Below are 15,503 nucleotides of genomic sequence, written 5' to 3' on the forward strand. Positions count from 1 at the left end.
TGCTAAAAAGGATTGGGCCACTCGCTGCAATTATTTCTCTCGCATTTTACTTACTTGTACTTTATTCATCTGTTACATCAAAACCCCCTAAATACTTGTCTGTGAGCATTTACAGTGAATCCTTCATCAAAACTGCTTGTCAACACCTTCTGCTCCTCGTTGGGATCGACATTCTTACTTATCGAAGATACTGCGATACACCCCCTATACTTGTGGGTCATCAGTAAAATGCACGAAAAACCCAAAAAGCATAATCCAATGAGAGGTTAAAACAAATGCAAAGGGAAGTTTGCGTCATTACTATGCAACTTATAGCCTTTGCCTTGTTATTTGTCATATGAATGTAAAAAGTGATTTGAGTGGATTATTATTCCTTTATTTTCCTTTCAAACCTAAATCAAAGGGATTTTCCCACTTTTTGTATGCTCCATTCTTTTGAATCAAATGGAATGAATAGTGGCACCAAGGGAGAAAATCTTATTCCTTTGGATCATAGAGGGCCTTAGTTTCTGATACAAAATAAGACCATAGCAGCTCAATCTCCAAGTTATCTCCTCGATTTTTTGTTTCTTTTTTAAATCCTGGCCCGCTGTGTTCCAAGCTGCCTGGATCGACAATTTTTTTTTCCCCTGGATCGACAAATGAAAATGAAACTAACTGTAGGCCCGAAGTCCTTCTACGGCCCAAACTCCACTAGGTCGGTTTCCGTTCCTCTTTGGCAGAATAGTCGGTCTTCTACTGTGACAAGTAGCGAAGCCGGCTGATCTGCTTTGGAAAATCCCCCACCTGTCCACGAACCCTCCCCCCCTGCACGCATCGGCACGGCTCCTCGCTCCGCCGCGCCGCCGCCGCCGCCATGAAGCGTTCCCTGGACGCCATGGAGGCGAAGCCCGTGTTCCTCACCAAGGAGGAGCGCCAGCGCCTCGCCCTCGAGCGCCGCCAGGCCGCCGTCGCCGACCAGCGCCGCTCCGCGCTCGACATCCTCCAGTCGCTCCCCCGGGGGGGCGCTCAGCAAGCTCCCCCGTCCGGGGCCCCTCGGGACTCCTCCGCCTCGTCCCACCGCGACTCCTCCGACCGTGACAAGGACCGGGACCGCGACCGGGACCGGGACCGCCGCCGCGACGACGACTCCCGCCGAGACCGAGATCGGGATCGTGACCGTGACCGTGACCGGGACGAGCCTTCTCGGCGGGACAGGGACCGCGACCGGGACCGCGACCGCGAGCGCGACAGGGAGCACCGGGACAGGGAGCGCGGGGAGCGGGACAAGGACCGGGAGAAGGACCGGCTGGAGAAGATGGCCGAGCGGGAGCGGGAGAAGGAGCTGGAGGCCATCAAGGAGCAGTACCTGGGGTCCAAGAAGCCCAAGAAGCGGGTCATCAAGCCCTCGGAGAAGTTCCGCTTCTCCTTCGACTGGGAGAACACCGAGGACACCAGCCGCGACATGAACGCGCTCTACCAGACCCCGCACGAGGCCCGCCTGCTCTACGGCCGCGGCTTCCTCGCCGGGATCGACCGCCGCGAGCAGAAGAAGGCGGCGGCCGTGTTCGAGAAGGAGACCCGCGCCGAGCAGCGCCGAAAGTTCGGGGTGGAGGACCGCCCGGAGGACGATGTCGCGGATAAGAAGAAGGCTGCTGCCGCTGAGATGTACGACGCCTTTGACATGCGGGTGGACAGGCACTGGTCCGAGAAGGGCATCGAGGAGATGACCGAGCGGGATTGGCGTATCTTCCGCGAGGACTTCAACATCTCCTACAAGGGATCCCGCATACCCCGCCCGATGCGCAACTGGCCCGAGAGCAAGCTTGGGAGCGAGCTGCTCCGTGCGATTGAGAAGGTTGGGTACAAGAAACCGTCACCCATCCAGATGGCTGCCATTCCGCTTGGTCTCCAGCAGCGTGATGTCATTGGTATTGCCGAGACGGGTTCTGGCAAGACTGCAGCCTTTGTGCTCCCTATGCTGTCATACATTACCCGCTTGCCGCCCATCAGCGAGGAGAATGAGGCCGAGGGTCCTTATGCTGTTGTCATGGCGCCTACTCGGGAGCTTGCCCAACAGATTGAGGAAGAGACTGTCAAATTCGCAACCTACCTAGGCATTAAGGTTGTCTCCATTGTTGGTGGTCAGTCGATTGAGGAGCAGGGCTTCAAGATTAGGCAGGGCTGTGAAGTTGTAATCGCGACGCCTGGTCGGCTTCTTGATTGTTTGGAGAGGAGGTATGCTGTGCTCAACCAGTGCAATTATGTTGTGCTTGATGAGGCTGATAGAATGATTGATATGGGCTTTGAGCCACAGGTTGTTGGTGTACTTGATGCCATGCCATCAAGTAATTTGAAACCTGAGAATGAGGAAGAGGAACTGGATGAGAAGAGGATTTACAGGACAACTTATATGTTCAGCGCCACCATGCCACCTGCTGTTGAACGCCTTGCTAGAAAGTACCTCCGGAACCCTGTCGTCGTCACAATTGGCACAGCTGGCAAGGCCACAGATCTGATTACCCAGAACGTCATCATGGTGAAGGAGTCAGAGAAGATGTCACGACTCCAGAAGATACTCACAGATCTTGGGGACAAGACAGCCATAGTATTCTGCAATACAAAGAAGTCAGCAGATAATCGTTCTAAAGATCTCGACAAGGCAGGCTTCCGCGTCACAGCCCTGCATGGAGGGAAGTCACAAGATCAGAGGGAAATCAGTCTTGATGGATTTAGGAACCGCCGGTTCAATGTTCTTGTGGCAACTGATGTTGCGGGGCGTGGTATTGATATTCCTGATGTTGCTCATGTGATCAATTATGAGATGCCTAGTTCAGTTGATACGTACACACATCGTATCGGAAGAACAGGGCGTGCTGGAAAGAAGGGACTTGCGACTTCATTCTTAACTCTGGAAAACACTGATATTTTCTATGATCTGAAACAGATGCTTATACAGAGCAATAGTCCTGTGCCACCAGAACTTGCAAGGCACGAGGCCTCCAAGTTTAAGCCAGGATCAGTCCCTGATAGACCCCCAAGGAGAAATGACACAGTGTTTGCATCTCACTGAAGCAATCTGCCGAAAAAGAGCTGACGATCCTTCTTTAATATTGTGAGGGGAACTTCCATTAGAATGTGAGGGGTCTAGATTAGTTCTTATGAGGTACAAACATTCTATAACAATTTAAATCATCATTATCTTTTCCTGTTTGCAAACCAGCTTTTATATTGCTGTAACTTAAGTTTATTTATGATGATCTAGAACTGGACTTGTGTATCTTATTGTATTTTTGGTGCTGTGCTGCAAACTGTGTCATGCCCAAATATTATCTGCTTTTGTTGTGTTGGTTTCAGGTTGAACATTCCCAGTGCATTTTATTACAGCCATCTCATTGCTTCGGATTCATTTTCTATCAATTTGCAGAGAGCAAATGTTGAATTTGATCTTCATTGTGGATATTTATGTGGTTCTTTCAGCATTTTAAGTCCAAAGAGGTGCCTGTTACTTTCCTTGTTTTTTGTTGTTTATTTCAGTATTCAATCCTATAGCTATCTATTGTTTTCTATGCTTTAAAAGGAAGGACTTGAAATGACCCAGTTACTGCTCTGAGATAATATCCCATGGTGAAAATGAAATGCGTGCTTCAGATTCGATTTCTGGTATATGCTTATTTCATAATAGATGGGAAGTCCTTTTGTTTAGCTCATCGTCCGAGTTATAAACAACGGCCATAAAAGGTAGGTACTGAAGCCTGTTGAATAATTATAGCATTAGATCAGTTTGGTCTATGATATAACTAGAAGTATACCTATGCAATCTGTGTTGGTTCTGTGAATTGAATCATTAAGACGGATTACTCTTAATGGTTTATCCAGCTAGAGTTGGGTATTTATATGTAGTAGTCATATGATACCCGACTAATAAGATATTTGATCTTCCTCTGTTTTATATTTTGTGTTTGTTATTGCTGAGTTGATAATGTATGTGTCACAGTGTGTAGTGTATATATCTGGTTAAAAAGATAGTGATTTTTGAGAGCAAAAATTTAAGTCCCATCTTATAGAGTTGTGGCTTTATGAATAGTTTACCCAGTTGGCCATTTACAAGTCCTCTACAATCACAGTTATACTACTGAAACCAATAAGTTTTAGCTGGGTATCCTTATTTGTTTTGTGTAGATGATGTAAAATTGCGAATATTTTGTCAAGATCATAGGTTTTTATGTGGTTGGATCAGATATTCCTGGATGTGGCCACGTGCTTCTGGTTGTGAGATTAAACTGTGATCTCAACTTCTATGGTAAGGTAGGTACATTCATTAACGTTAGTAAGTATTTTTGCATTGAGCATCAACAAAGAAAGGATGGCATAACTAATAGACGTATTTAATCTATTTGTTAGACTAGTTTTTCATTTTTGTATCTATTGATGGACTCGGGTTTATCCACCTCTTTGTTACCAAAATGCACCTTACCAATTTTTTGTCATGGCCAAAAAATTATTGTTTGTGTGGATAGTTGCCAACATTTTGGCATGTTCCTTAACCAACTCTAGTTCATTTTTCTAGCGAATTTTGGCCAACTCATTGGCAACCAAAGCATCAACCAAAATTTTGGCTAGCCAAATCTTTGGTAGGGCAAACTTGGTAAGGTGTATTTTTATCACAACCATAAGACACCCTAGAAACCCTGAAGCACCATCCCATTGCTGCTTCATATTCTCCACTATCTTGGTTAGCACCTTGCTATACCCCCATTCCTGCTTCGTATTCTCCACTATCCTGGTTACCTTGCCACCCCCATCCAGGCCACGAGATTTGGTGGCCATTTTGAGGAACAGTGATCGCCTGTCATTTTGAGGAACAGTGTATGGAAATAGGAATGGAATCTTTGCAGTGGCATATGTAAAATTATAGTTGCAGTTGCGTAGGCATTTGTTGATCAACCTGTTCCAAGTAATATCCTAAAATCATGCTTTGTGATGTTGACTTTTGTCAATCATCACTGGTGGGCCACATAGGGCACATCTGGGACGCTGCTTGTTTAAGGTGCTGAAAATGGTCAGTGTGTAGATCCATATAAATTTATCTGCCATCACAGTTCTCTAAATATATATTTTCATGCCTGTAGGTTCAGTCTGTATGATTCTATCGAATATCTAGTTTTTGTTGCAGTTCATCTTGGACGTCATATCTAAGTCGGCACCTTGTGACTATGGAATTGTTGTTGTTTTGTACCCTTTGTATGATGAATGAATTTGCAAGTGGCATTCTTGTCTGTGGTGTGTTAAAAATGTGGGGTTGACTGTTGATTGCTTTACCAAATATGGTGTTGTGACATTGCGATATATGTTCTCCTTTCTGTGTATGTTGTTGTGGCATTGCAATTTTGTCTTCCTTTCTGTCTTCAACTGGAAGGCGGATCATCAACACTGATAAGAGATATGCTAGCTATCGTCCCAGCTGTACATAGCCGTGCAACTCTGATGATGGCAACTATACTGAATCCAACATGAGGTAAACATGCCGTAAATCTGAACATTTTGTTTACACCATTGATCCAGCAACAGATAGTTAAAAAAATGGTAACATCGACACACGGTGCTATAGTACTGTACTTTTGCTTTGTGCACCGATTGATGCCTGTCCTCAAGAATAGTGGATGCTATATACTCAGAGCAGAAAAGAAAAACTATGGTAACTGGAAGACAAAACACTTCCTAAATTTGCACATCAGATGCATTTTCCAACATCATATATTCCTATACCGACTGTCAATTGGCAGCTATTAAATAAATTACATGTTCTAATGATATGCATTTCTTTGATAAGGCTCATGTACTACCTCAGTTTCATATAAGCCTTAAGGTAATAAATATTGATTGGATGCATGCAAACATAAATGTTTAGTATGATACTTAGATAGGAAGTGTTTGGTTCACTATTTTTTTCATGTAACTTGATTACGGTGGTAACTGATACCTTAAAAGTATGTTTGGTTCCATTTTCCCGTAATCAAGTTCCCTGTAAACAAATTCCACATCCTCAGGAACTTGATACTGGTCACACCCCTCCACTAATAGACAATTACCGAGTCGAGTCATTCTCATCTCCATCCCGACCTCGCCTCCTCCGGACCAAGTCGCGCCTCCACCAAGCACCAAGTCCTGCCTCCACCCACCAGCAAGTTCCTCTGCCGGTGCCGCCACCGCTAGGAGCGGTACAGGACGACAACCTCTCACCCAACATCTTCTGCTTTAGCAACAACGGAAGTATTGCTCCTTCTTTGGACCCCTTATGGCCTTATCCTCCAACGACCACCAAGTCCTGCCACCGTCCGGCGCCGCGACCGTGACCTCTCCCCCAACATCCTCTACTTCACCATTAGGAAGCATGCAGCAACACGCGAGGAAGTACTCGTCCTTCTCTGGATCCCTTCTCCTCTTTCCAGGCGTTTTGGAGCCCTCCCTCCATATCTTTGTTCAGATTAGGGTTTTTTTTCTAAGAATTTCATGGTGTTCATGATCTGGTAGAGGAAAAAAAATGAGTTGTGTTTTATCCCTTTCCGTTACCTGTATGAACCAAACAGATTTGGAAATTTCCCATTCCATTACCATTGCCCCCATGATTTGATTCCAGTACCGTTTAAGCTGATCTAAACACCTCTATAATCTTATGTCAGTAGTGCTGAAGCTTCAGAAGGCAGTGTCTATTCAAATGGTAGAAGTAGTGGTTATTAGAAGAATTAACTTGTGTAACATCAAAATTACAATGGCAATCCAGGGAACATAAGTCACAAGGCCGCGAACATAATGAGGCACAATGCAGCAATAATGCAGAAATCATTCCAGTATTTGAGGTATGCTAATGCATAACTTGACCAAGTGACCAAAGAAAGCAACGATTGATTTGCAAGCGCTAACACCACATGCATATGCATGATCCTCACCTATCGTCATCCAAGGAAGGTGAAGCATGATCCTCAATCCTTGGCTTCGCCATTATCTGGATTGACAGAAGATGCAACGCTGCCAAATGAACTCGGAGAACAAAAGCTCACGTGAATGAACCTAGAAGGAAAAGTAGATCTGATATTTTCGATAAAGGGAATATATTAATATCAAGAGATACCAATTACGCCCAGCCTCTGCAACAACGCACCACCCTAATGGCACTATAGATGCACACAGCCAAAAAAAAGGATTGGCCGGCCATTAAAGGAGGGTGAGAGATCTCTACAAAATCCATTCCCATTATTATACTACAAAACTGACGTGCAGGAAATGCGACCACTTGCAAAATTAACTATGCTTATTGATTCGTAAGAAAGAAAAACTATGATCAAAGGCATACAGTTTCATTCTCTATACTGGTAAATTGGCAAGTACTAACTCAAATATGGTAACCATGACACAATAATAATCACTTTGGTGTATGTGTGTTACCTGTTCCATCTTTGTTCTCCTCAATCCAAAAGAGGCAAAGCATATCATGCGAAAGAAAGGTTGGTATCCACGCTGCTCAAATAACCGACCCTGTGTAAGAATTAACGGCATTGACTACAGGGAGAAACTTAACTAAGCACACTTGTGTAAGAATTAGTAAAGATCAGAGGAAAAACTTAACCGGGCTCACATTAGGAATTGCTACCACTTTGTGTTATACAATTGTTGTTTGAATAGTTCTTGAGTTGCAACAAAATCTACAATTCCTAGTTAGCAGAGCTGAAAAAGCCTCATACCGATTAACTATGTACATCAAAAAACACAGAAGAATACATCTCCGTCCCCAACCCTTGGGAAACACAGGCTAGACGAATAAGGTTTCGTGCCTCCTGTTGGCGGTGCTGCCCATCCGCCTCGCCTCATGTGGCCTTCAGGCCATGGAGGGACGGTGAATCTCGGTCCCTATCGGCGAGAGAGCTCCGTTTGCTTGATGATTTTTTTCCAGTTATGTTAGGCTTTGTGTCCTAATTAGGAAGGTGTGGCGGCGATGGCTCCCTGAAGATGGAATAAAATCCTCCCTGTCTAGCCCCCACCCTAGCGTGTGGGGGTGTGTCTTCGGTGGATCTTGATGGTTTTGATCGGTGTTCCTTATGATCCGCGCTGCTCTTCATTAGCGATGATTTTTGTTATTGTGCGCTCGTCATTTGGAACCTTAGCACGACAACTTCCCGTTTGTCTACTACAACAAGCTCTATGCCGATAAGCTTTACCTAGCTCCATTAAGGGAGGGTGAGGACGGTGGCACGCTTTTGGCTCGCTCGTGTGCTTGTACTCATCTCTAGCTGGTCCAAAGATATGTTTGTAATTTTTATTACTTTTAAGATTTCTTGTACTATTGAGGATTATGAATAGATCAGTGAACTTTTCGCAAAAATACTACATACACCAAAAGCAAAGGTGCACACACAATGATACAACTTAACCGATATCTGCATTAAACTTCAAACCTTACAATACATCATCTATAAATATAGTGTATATACACACACACATAAATCTCACAGCTATACAAATTTAGAGTATAGCACACATGCTCGCACGATCGCAGAGGGCATGTAGGCTGCCTCCCGGCGACCCAACGCCTCACACACTTGTCGCGGAAGTAGTTCCTATAGTCAAGCTTGGCCACCTCCTCGGCATGCTCGTACTCCTCTAGGTAGACCGTGCACTCCCCCACCTCATTGCCCGGAGCCAGTGGCGGAGCTAGGGCACCAGTAGCCCCCCCCCCCCCCCCATGTCGTGGTATAGCAGGGATTTTTTTTGTACTTAAAAGAGCTAATCTAGGCAAGATCTTAGTGAAAATTGGCACCCTAATCGAGGATTACCATGGTTGCCCCTATAAACCTGAATCAATAGAAACAAGGATGTCGATGCCCAAAACACGTTCATGGTAAAATTGCTACTGTAAAAAATCGAAACATGGATAGGCCCCTGGATGCCCCTAAGGGCCAAAGTGAATTTCATAAACGACACATACAAGTTAATCGATAAACGATATATGCATTAAATTTCAAAACTCACAATAAATCATGTATAAATATTGCGTATATACACACACCACAAATCTCACATCAATAGATATAAATTTAGTGTATGAAATAATACACACGCTCACTCACACGAGAGTCATATCATAGAGAGGACACGTAGGCTGGCTCCCGGCGACCCAACGCCTGCACACCTATCGCGAAAGTAGTGACTGCAGTCCAGCTTGGCCACCTCCTCTGCATGCTCGTACTCTTCTACCTCATTCCTCGGAGCAAGTGGCCGAGCTAGGGGATTAGGGGCCATGCCCCCCCCCCCCCATGCCGTGGTACAACATGAGTTTTTTTTGTACTCCATGCGTTTATAAATAACTGAGTTAATTTTGTCTACATACGGATTCATCTAGAGGATGGAGGGAGTACCTAAAAAGTTAATCTAGCCAGGATCTTAGTGAAAGTTAGCCTTGTTGACTGAAAGACTTGGCTAAAGGTACAAGAGGACACACACGAGCACACTGTAAAAGATCCGCAAGAGCAAATAATCAGATATTTAAGGCTCTATAAGTTGAAGAGATGAAGTTACTTCAAAGTGATTAACATGTTCAAAGAAAATGCAGATAAAACATGTACATGTTTCTTTTTTTTTGCGAATAACATGTACATGTTTCTCATTGGAAGGTGTAAAGGGGATGAAGTAATTGTGAACATAATATACCTCACCCCTGCTCAGAGAAAATGTCGATCGCAACTGATATGCTCCTAAAAAGAATTGGAGAGCATAATAATTGGACAAAACATTTATTACTTCCAACTGTAGGTACCTACCATTCCCTTTGAATTTATAAAGCTTCTGATTAGTTATTGCTTGGATCTGAAGTTGTGATGCAGATGAGCCGAGCAAGTACGCGTAAGAGCCTGTTGGTGACACGTGAGACTGAACTGTCATGGTGATGTGAAACTCCAGTTCCATTTTGGCTTCGGTTTTTCCGGTGTAGTTTTTTTTTTTTTTTGAAACAAAAGAATGCGTCTGGTTGGATTAACATCTGCTGGAAACTTGGCGTGGTTGCAGCGGTATTATTAGAACTGACGTCTACTTGGATCAACATATCTCTGAAACTTGTGCATATGAGGGCATCTCCAGCGGGGCGATGCAAACGGACGATGAGCGACCGTTTGCGTCCGCTCAACCCGAAAATTCGTCTGGTACCACTTTCAGCGGGGCGACGGATAGTGATCGGGCCATCCGCGGTGATGCAAACGTGGCACAAATATGCGCCAGGTTTCCGTCTCCGCGGACGCAGCGGTCGTCCGCCCGGTCCTCGCACGGGCCCGCCTGGCAGGGACACAGCTGCTTCGTCTTCCGTGGTATTACTTACGGGCGGCGCGCTGTAGCCTTTCCAGGGCCGCGTTAATGGCGCGCCTCGGCTTCCGCGAGCGTGCGCAGCTGGGCGGCGTCGCAGTGGCAGGATATTGAAGGCGATATGGCTTCCGAGCCTCTTAAAGGACACTGCCGGCGCTCATTTCCCCGACCACACCATTGCTAGAGCCAATACAATCCACCCCACCGACGCCATGGGGAAGAAATGCTGGCCCTTCCGCAAGACCAAGAACGACCACGAGGGCTCGCGGTCCGGCAAGAAGCCACGGATCGAGCGGTACGTCCGCATCGACTTCGCGCGCCACCTTTCGGAGGAAAACCATCCGGTGCCATGGCCGGACGCAAACCTGCCTGGAGGAGGCTGGTACCTCAACTCCAGGCGCGTGCCGGTACCCCCAGTGCCGCGCGACGGCCGAGAGCGTCGGGACGAGGTGCACCGTCGCCGAGCCATCTTGCCGCCGGATCTCCAACAAGATCCGGCGTACGCGCTCAACTCCTACAACTGGATCTCCTTCGGAACGTGGGAGTTTGATGCGCGCCGTCGCGCTGGCTACCTCGGGGACGTCGAGTTCGTCGACCGCGAGATCGCCGTGGAAGAAGAGGAGAACGACCAGGGGGACGCGGACGATGACGCGGACGAGGACGAGGACGAGCAGGTGGAGCGCGCAGAGTACGACCACGACGACGGTGGGCCGGCGTGGGATCCGCAGACCCAGCCGCCCGACATTACCGAGGAGGAGGCCATTGTCATGGCACTGGCCAACAGCGAGCGCGACGACCTCAGCGAGCTCGCTTTGTGGAACGGGCTCGCAATCCAGCTCCGCGAGTCCGCACTGCTGCGCAGGTAGGCCCGCGACTTCTTCAGCCACGCCAATGCGTTCCAGCGACCGCGCTCCGGCTGCTGCTCCGGCCTGGGATCCCTGGCCACCTTCACCACAGCCTCCTGCGCACGCGACGGCCTGGCCGCAGTTGCCGCAACCTGCCCTACCTCTTCCACCGCCGGCGTACCAGCTTCCATGGCCGACGCCGGAGTTCATCGACCTCGTCAGCGCACCTAGTTTTTATGGCCTTTTTATATTTTTTATTAGTGTAAACTATGACTTTGTGAAAGAAAAAAAAATTTATGCGTCATTTCGCCGCGAACGGCGCGGACGATTTCAACCATTTCGGGAGACGCAAACGAACGACAACGCCCGCTGAAGATGCCCTGACATTCCAACACGTGCCGTTGACAGGAGCAAACACCTGGTGCGGCTTCCGCTGCTTCCACCGCTTAACGCTACTACAAAGGCAACACCATGCTTCCGTTCCGAGGAAGCGTACAGCTACCACGTGCCACGTGCCACGCCGGAACAATCCACCGGCCGCCGCTCCGACCTCCGGCTCCGAGCGTCCACCATGGCGGACAACATGGTGAACCCGCACGACAAGATGCGCAGCCGGGACGTGAACAAGGTGGCCCGAGGAGAGCAGGCGCCGAGGCCGCCGCACGAGCCCGGCAGCGTGGCGGACTCGCCGCCACCGCCGCCGGACGGCGGCACCATCGAGCTGCGCACCGCGCCGTGCGACTTCCGGTTCCCGACCACGAACCAGACGCGCCACTGCTACGTGCGCTACCTCGAGTACCACAGGTAAACCACACGACTCCTCTCTACTCTAGATACGGGAGTTCAGCATCAAGCTCGCGATATGTCTCGCGTGTTACACAAGTCGTGCGTCAGGTGTATGAAGGCCAAGGAAGGTGACGAGTCGGGGTGCGAGAAGTTCCAGCGTTACTACAGGTCTCTTTGCCCCACGGATTGGGTACGTAGGTTCTGTGTATCTCATCTTGTGAGTCTCGGGCATCCATCCCATCTTGTCTTGTTAAAGAGAGTGTGATTTGCAGGTCGTCGAGTGGAACAGGCAGAGGGAGGAAGGGATATTTCCAGGACCCATCTGATATAAGCAGCGTTGTGTTTGCCTGATCACTTCGATCATCTGCACTGCTCTCGCCGGACGCGCCGCTGCCTGTACTCTGTATCCTGTTTCCTTGCTTGTCTTAGTTCTCAAATTCACGAGCAGAAGTTCTCTCCTGAACTGTAGCGGCTCGCCGTGATCGAGCACTATTCAACTTCCGCAGTAATTTGTTGTGTGTCGATATCAACTACTACCTCTGTCCATCTTTAGATGTAAAAAATTTGTGGGGATGGAGTTTTGGCTCCCGGGAGTAGATAGACTCGATATCTGGACCAACGATTGGAACGCGGAGATTGGGGAGGTGGGAAGGAAAAGGTCGTGTACGGCCGCGAGCAAATGAAGAATACGCGTCCGGGGGCGTATGACGCAGGTGCGGGTCCCCCAACGGTGATGGCCCGTCCAGGCGGTGGATAACGTTGGCACGGGACGGTTCACAGTTTGCATTCTACCTGGACCCGCGGTACAGGAAGATGTCGGCGCCCTAGACCACAAGTCCAGTTTCACTGAACGGTGTTGTCACCGAGCCATAGGTCCCCAGATCTCAGATGTTCAGAAGAGATTGTTGGCGCAGGCGAAGAGCAAGGCGACGCGGCCGCGGGAGGAAAACCACGGCGGAGGTCAGCCGCCGGGGCACGCGCGCGACCACGTAGCACTGGAGTGCGCTTGAAGCAGGCGTGCCTCCTGCACGGGCGAGCAGGTCGGAGGCGATGGAATTCCCCATGGAGCCGGTTAGCAGGTGCGAGCTCTGGCAGTCCCATCGGTTGGCACCTAAAAGTTCCCGATTTTTGTTCCCGCGACTGATCTTGCTCTTGTTTCCATGCTGGAGCCTCCCAATATACGAGGGGACTGCGGATACAGGTGTGGATGCAGTGGTGGCGAGGGAGGACGGCGAGTGCAGCCATGTGGGCTCGGTGGAGCCGGAGCAGTCCGTAATGCGCATAGTTCAGGCGATAGCAAGGTGTGGAGAGCAGGAGGCGGACGGGCAAGCAGATTCTGCAGTGTCAACAGGAAAAATGGATCCGCAGTGTCCGGGCTGGACAAAAAGGTACGAATGGCTGAGAAAAACAGGGTGTCAGTTCTACTCCATGCATTCGAACCCAGAAGTGTGAAATCATTAGTAACTGAATTGAGTTTCATGTAGTGGTGTGCTCAGAATTAGTCGACCAACGGAAAAGAAATGTGCATATATTTGGTTTTAGAAAATAAACGTTCAGAAGGTAATACTGCGATGCAGCATATGGGGTGTAGGTTTATTTGTGTGTGGGGAATAGATGTGACTTGTGGTAGACACAATTAGGCAGACCAAAAAAAGAACATTGTAATGGTGCTGCACCAAGTGGAAAAATAAACAGATGTGCTGTGCTGTGCTCTGAATGGAGTTTCGTGTAGTGGTGTGCTCAGAATTAGTCGACCAAAAGGAAAGAAATGTGGGTCTGGAATGCAGCATATATTTGGTTGTAGAAAATAAAAGTTCAGAAAGTAAAACTGTCGATGCAGCATATGGAGTGTAGGGTTATTGTGTGTTTGGAATAGATGTGACTTGTGGTAGACACGATTAGGTAGACCAAAAAAGAACATGTTACTAGTGCTGCACCCAGAGGAAAATAAACAGATGTGCTGTGCACTGAATTTTGCGAAAAAAGGAGCAGTTCATCTTGCGAGTGAAGTGCCATGTGTGTAAAACCTGGCTGTAGTGGAGGACAATGTTGACCATCAGAGATTCACAACCAATTAACTCCCATGTGCCTACACAAAAAAAATAACTGACTTTTTTGATCTGCTGCCTGAAACATATTTTTGTGTTGACAACTCTTTGCATTTCCACAAAAAATGTTGACATGAGATCCTGGTGTGACAAATCAGGCTGAGGATTGGAACAGCACCCCCTGATAGGACACCATGTGCATCGAGGAAGAGTGCACTGGAGAAATCAATCCGTGGGTATGCAGAGAAGGTTGGCGACGAGGTCATAGATGCATGCTTGGGCACAACCTTCGACTCCCTCGGCGAAGCATATGATTTCTACAACTTGTACTAATGGGGCGATAGTCCTTAATCTCGGTGGCATCCGGTTTCTTGGGGATCAACGTGATCAGTGTTCACTTTTCATTGGGTGGCAGTTGATGACTGCACTGAATCTGGGAATTTGATATGTTGGTTTGGCGTGAACTTGTAAAAAGGACTTTCAGAGTATGACGCTGTCAGCGAGGCAGTGAGTATGTGGTGTATAGTCCTGTTTTGCTGATCCATGTTATGTGACAATTGCAGGTTGAGGGTAGGGCGAGCACCACCAGATAGGACACCGTGAGCGTCCAGGAAGAGTGCCCTAGAGAAGCCCAGCGGTGTACGATAGCTCGGAGGAGGAGAAGGACGCGGCGCCAACAAGGTCGACGCTCTTCGCCGCCAGCGACTATGTCGACGATGACCAAGAGGAGGACGCCGTCGTCGCACAGTTAGCGGCCGTGTTCGAGGCGGAGGCGCGAGCACGCTAGCGCCGGGTGGAGGCCGACGTCGTTCGCCAGGTCCGCGAGTACGAGGCGACGCGCTGGGAGGAACGCGTCCGCCGCGTCAAGCTCGAGATCGTCGAGCTCGACTCGAAGTAGGAGCTCGACGCGTCCACCGCCTCGCCTTCCTCCACCACCACCTCCGCCGCCACGCGTAGAGGCCCCTAGGGCTGAATTTTGGTCAAAAATAGGTCGCGCGGCGGTAGCTTTTAGTTAATTTTGGTTCGTAGTTCAAATTACGTAAAGTTTGGTGCTCAATCAGAGCAATAACTATCGTCTATATGTGTTCATCGATGAATTCTCCCGCGAGAATTTAATTTCGTTTTTTTTTACAGTTTCTGTTCCACGCGAGTGGCAAAATCAACCAAATCAACCGACACAAACGTTTTCAAAAGACTGAATTAGAATTTTTCGATTCTCACTTTTTGGGACAGTACTAGAAATGCTCTAACGAGGGCAGCCTCTCCTCACAGAACTGGGTCAGTTGTTGTGAACCGAAAAGGGACTATAACAGAAGGAGAAAGCTGAGATCAGGAATGGCGCCCCCCATCGATTGGTCTGGGTCTGGCTCAGCCGTCGTCACCTCACTGTTCCCCTGGGAAATCGCATGTGTTTAGCCTCTTTTAATAGACGCGTGTTGCCATCTCAACCAGAGTGCCGTTGGGCCTCGACGCTTCCGGTCCAACTCGTTGAGCG

General features: G+C 48.3%; 2 protein-coding genes across 5 annotated transcripts; both read left to right on the forward strand.

The window, feature by feature from the left end:
- Nucleotides 1-809: 809 nt before the first annotated feature.
- On the forward strand, nt 810-3,495 carry LOC124704006 (DEAD-box ATP-dependent RNA helicase 21). The gene is made up of 2 exons (XM_047236238.1): nt 810-3,145; nt 3,407-3,495. Exon 1 carries the CDS (start codon nt 857-859, stop codon nt 3,050-3,052), a length of 2,196 nt encoding a protein of 731 aa, XP_047092194.1. The 5' UTR covers nt 810-856; the 3' UTR covers nt 3,053-3,145; nt 3,407-3,495.
- Nucleotides 3,496-12,765: 9,270 nt separating this feature from the next.
- On the forward strand, nt 12,766-14,815 carry LOC124700227. Of its 4 annotated transcripts, XM_047232388.1 has the most exons (4): nt 12,766-13,039; nt 13,130-13,348; nt 14,167-14,316; nt 14,572-14,815. In XM_047232388.1, the coding sequence occupies exons 1-4, from the start codon at nt 13,011-13,013 to the stop codon at nt 14,609-14,611; spliced, it is 438 nt and encodes a 145-aa protein (XP_047088344.1). In that variant the 5' UTR covers nt 12,766-13,010; the 3' UTR covers nt 14,612-14,815. The 4 variants fall into 4 exon arrangements, with proteins under 4 accessions (XP_047088344.1, XP_047088342.1, XP_047088343.1 ...); XM_047232386.1 differs by having other exon boundaries at nt 12,766-13,348; XM_047232387.1 differs by having other exon boundaries at nt 12,766-13,348; nt 14,167-14,244.
- The last annotated feature ends 688 nt before the right edge of the window (nt 14,816-15,503 follow it).

This window comes from Lolium rigidum, chromosome 3 (assembly GCF_022539505.1).
Source record: "Lolium rigidum isolate FL_2022 chromosome 3, APGP_CSIRO_Lrig_0.1, whole genome shotgun sequence".
NCBI lineage: Eukaryota > Viridiplantae > Streptophyta > Magnoliopsida > Poales > Poaceae > Lolium > Lolium rigidum.

Bases quoted from the DNA above. Each gene is read 5' to 3' on its own strand.
- LOC124704006 (XM_047236238.1), top strand. From the start codon at position 857: ATGAAGCGTTCCCTGGACGCCATGGAGGCGAAGCCCGTGTTCCTCACC.
- LOC124700227 (XM_047232386.1), top strand. From the start codon at position 13,011: ATGGAATTCCCCATGGAGCCGGTTAGCAGGTGCGAGCTCTGGCAGTCC. The intron at 13,349-14,166 runs GTACGAATGGCT...GTGACAAATCAG, and splicing joins TGTCCGGGCTGGACAAAAAG to GCTGAGGATTGGAACAGCAC. The intron at 14,317-14,571 runs ATATGATTTCTA...TGACAATTGCAG, and splicing joins TTCGACTCCCTCGGCGAAGC to GTTGAGGGTAGGGCGAGCAC.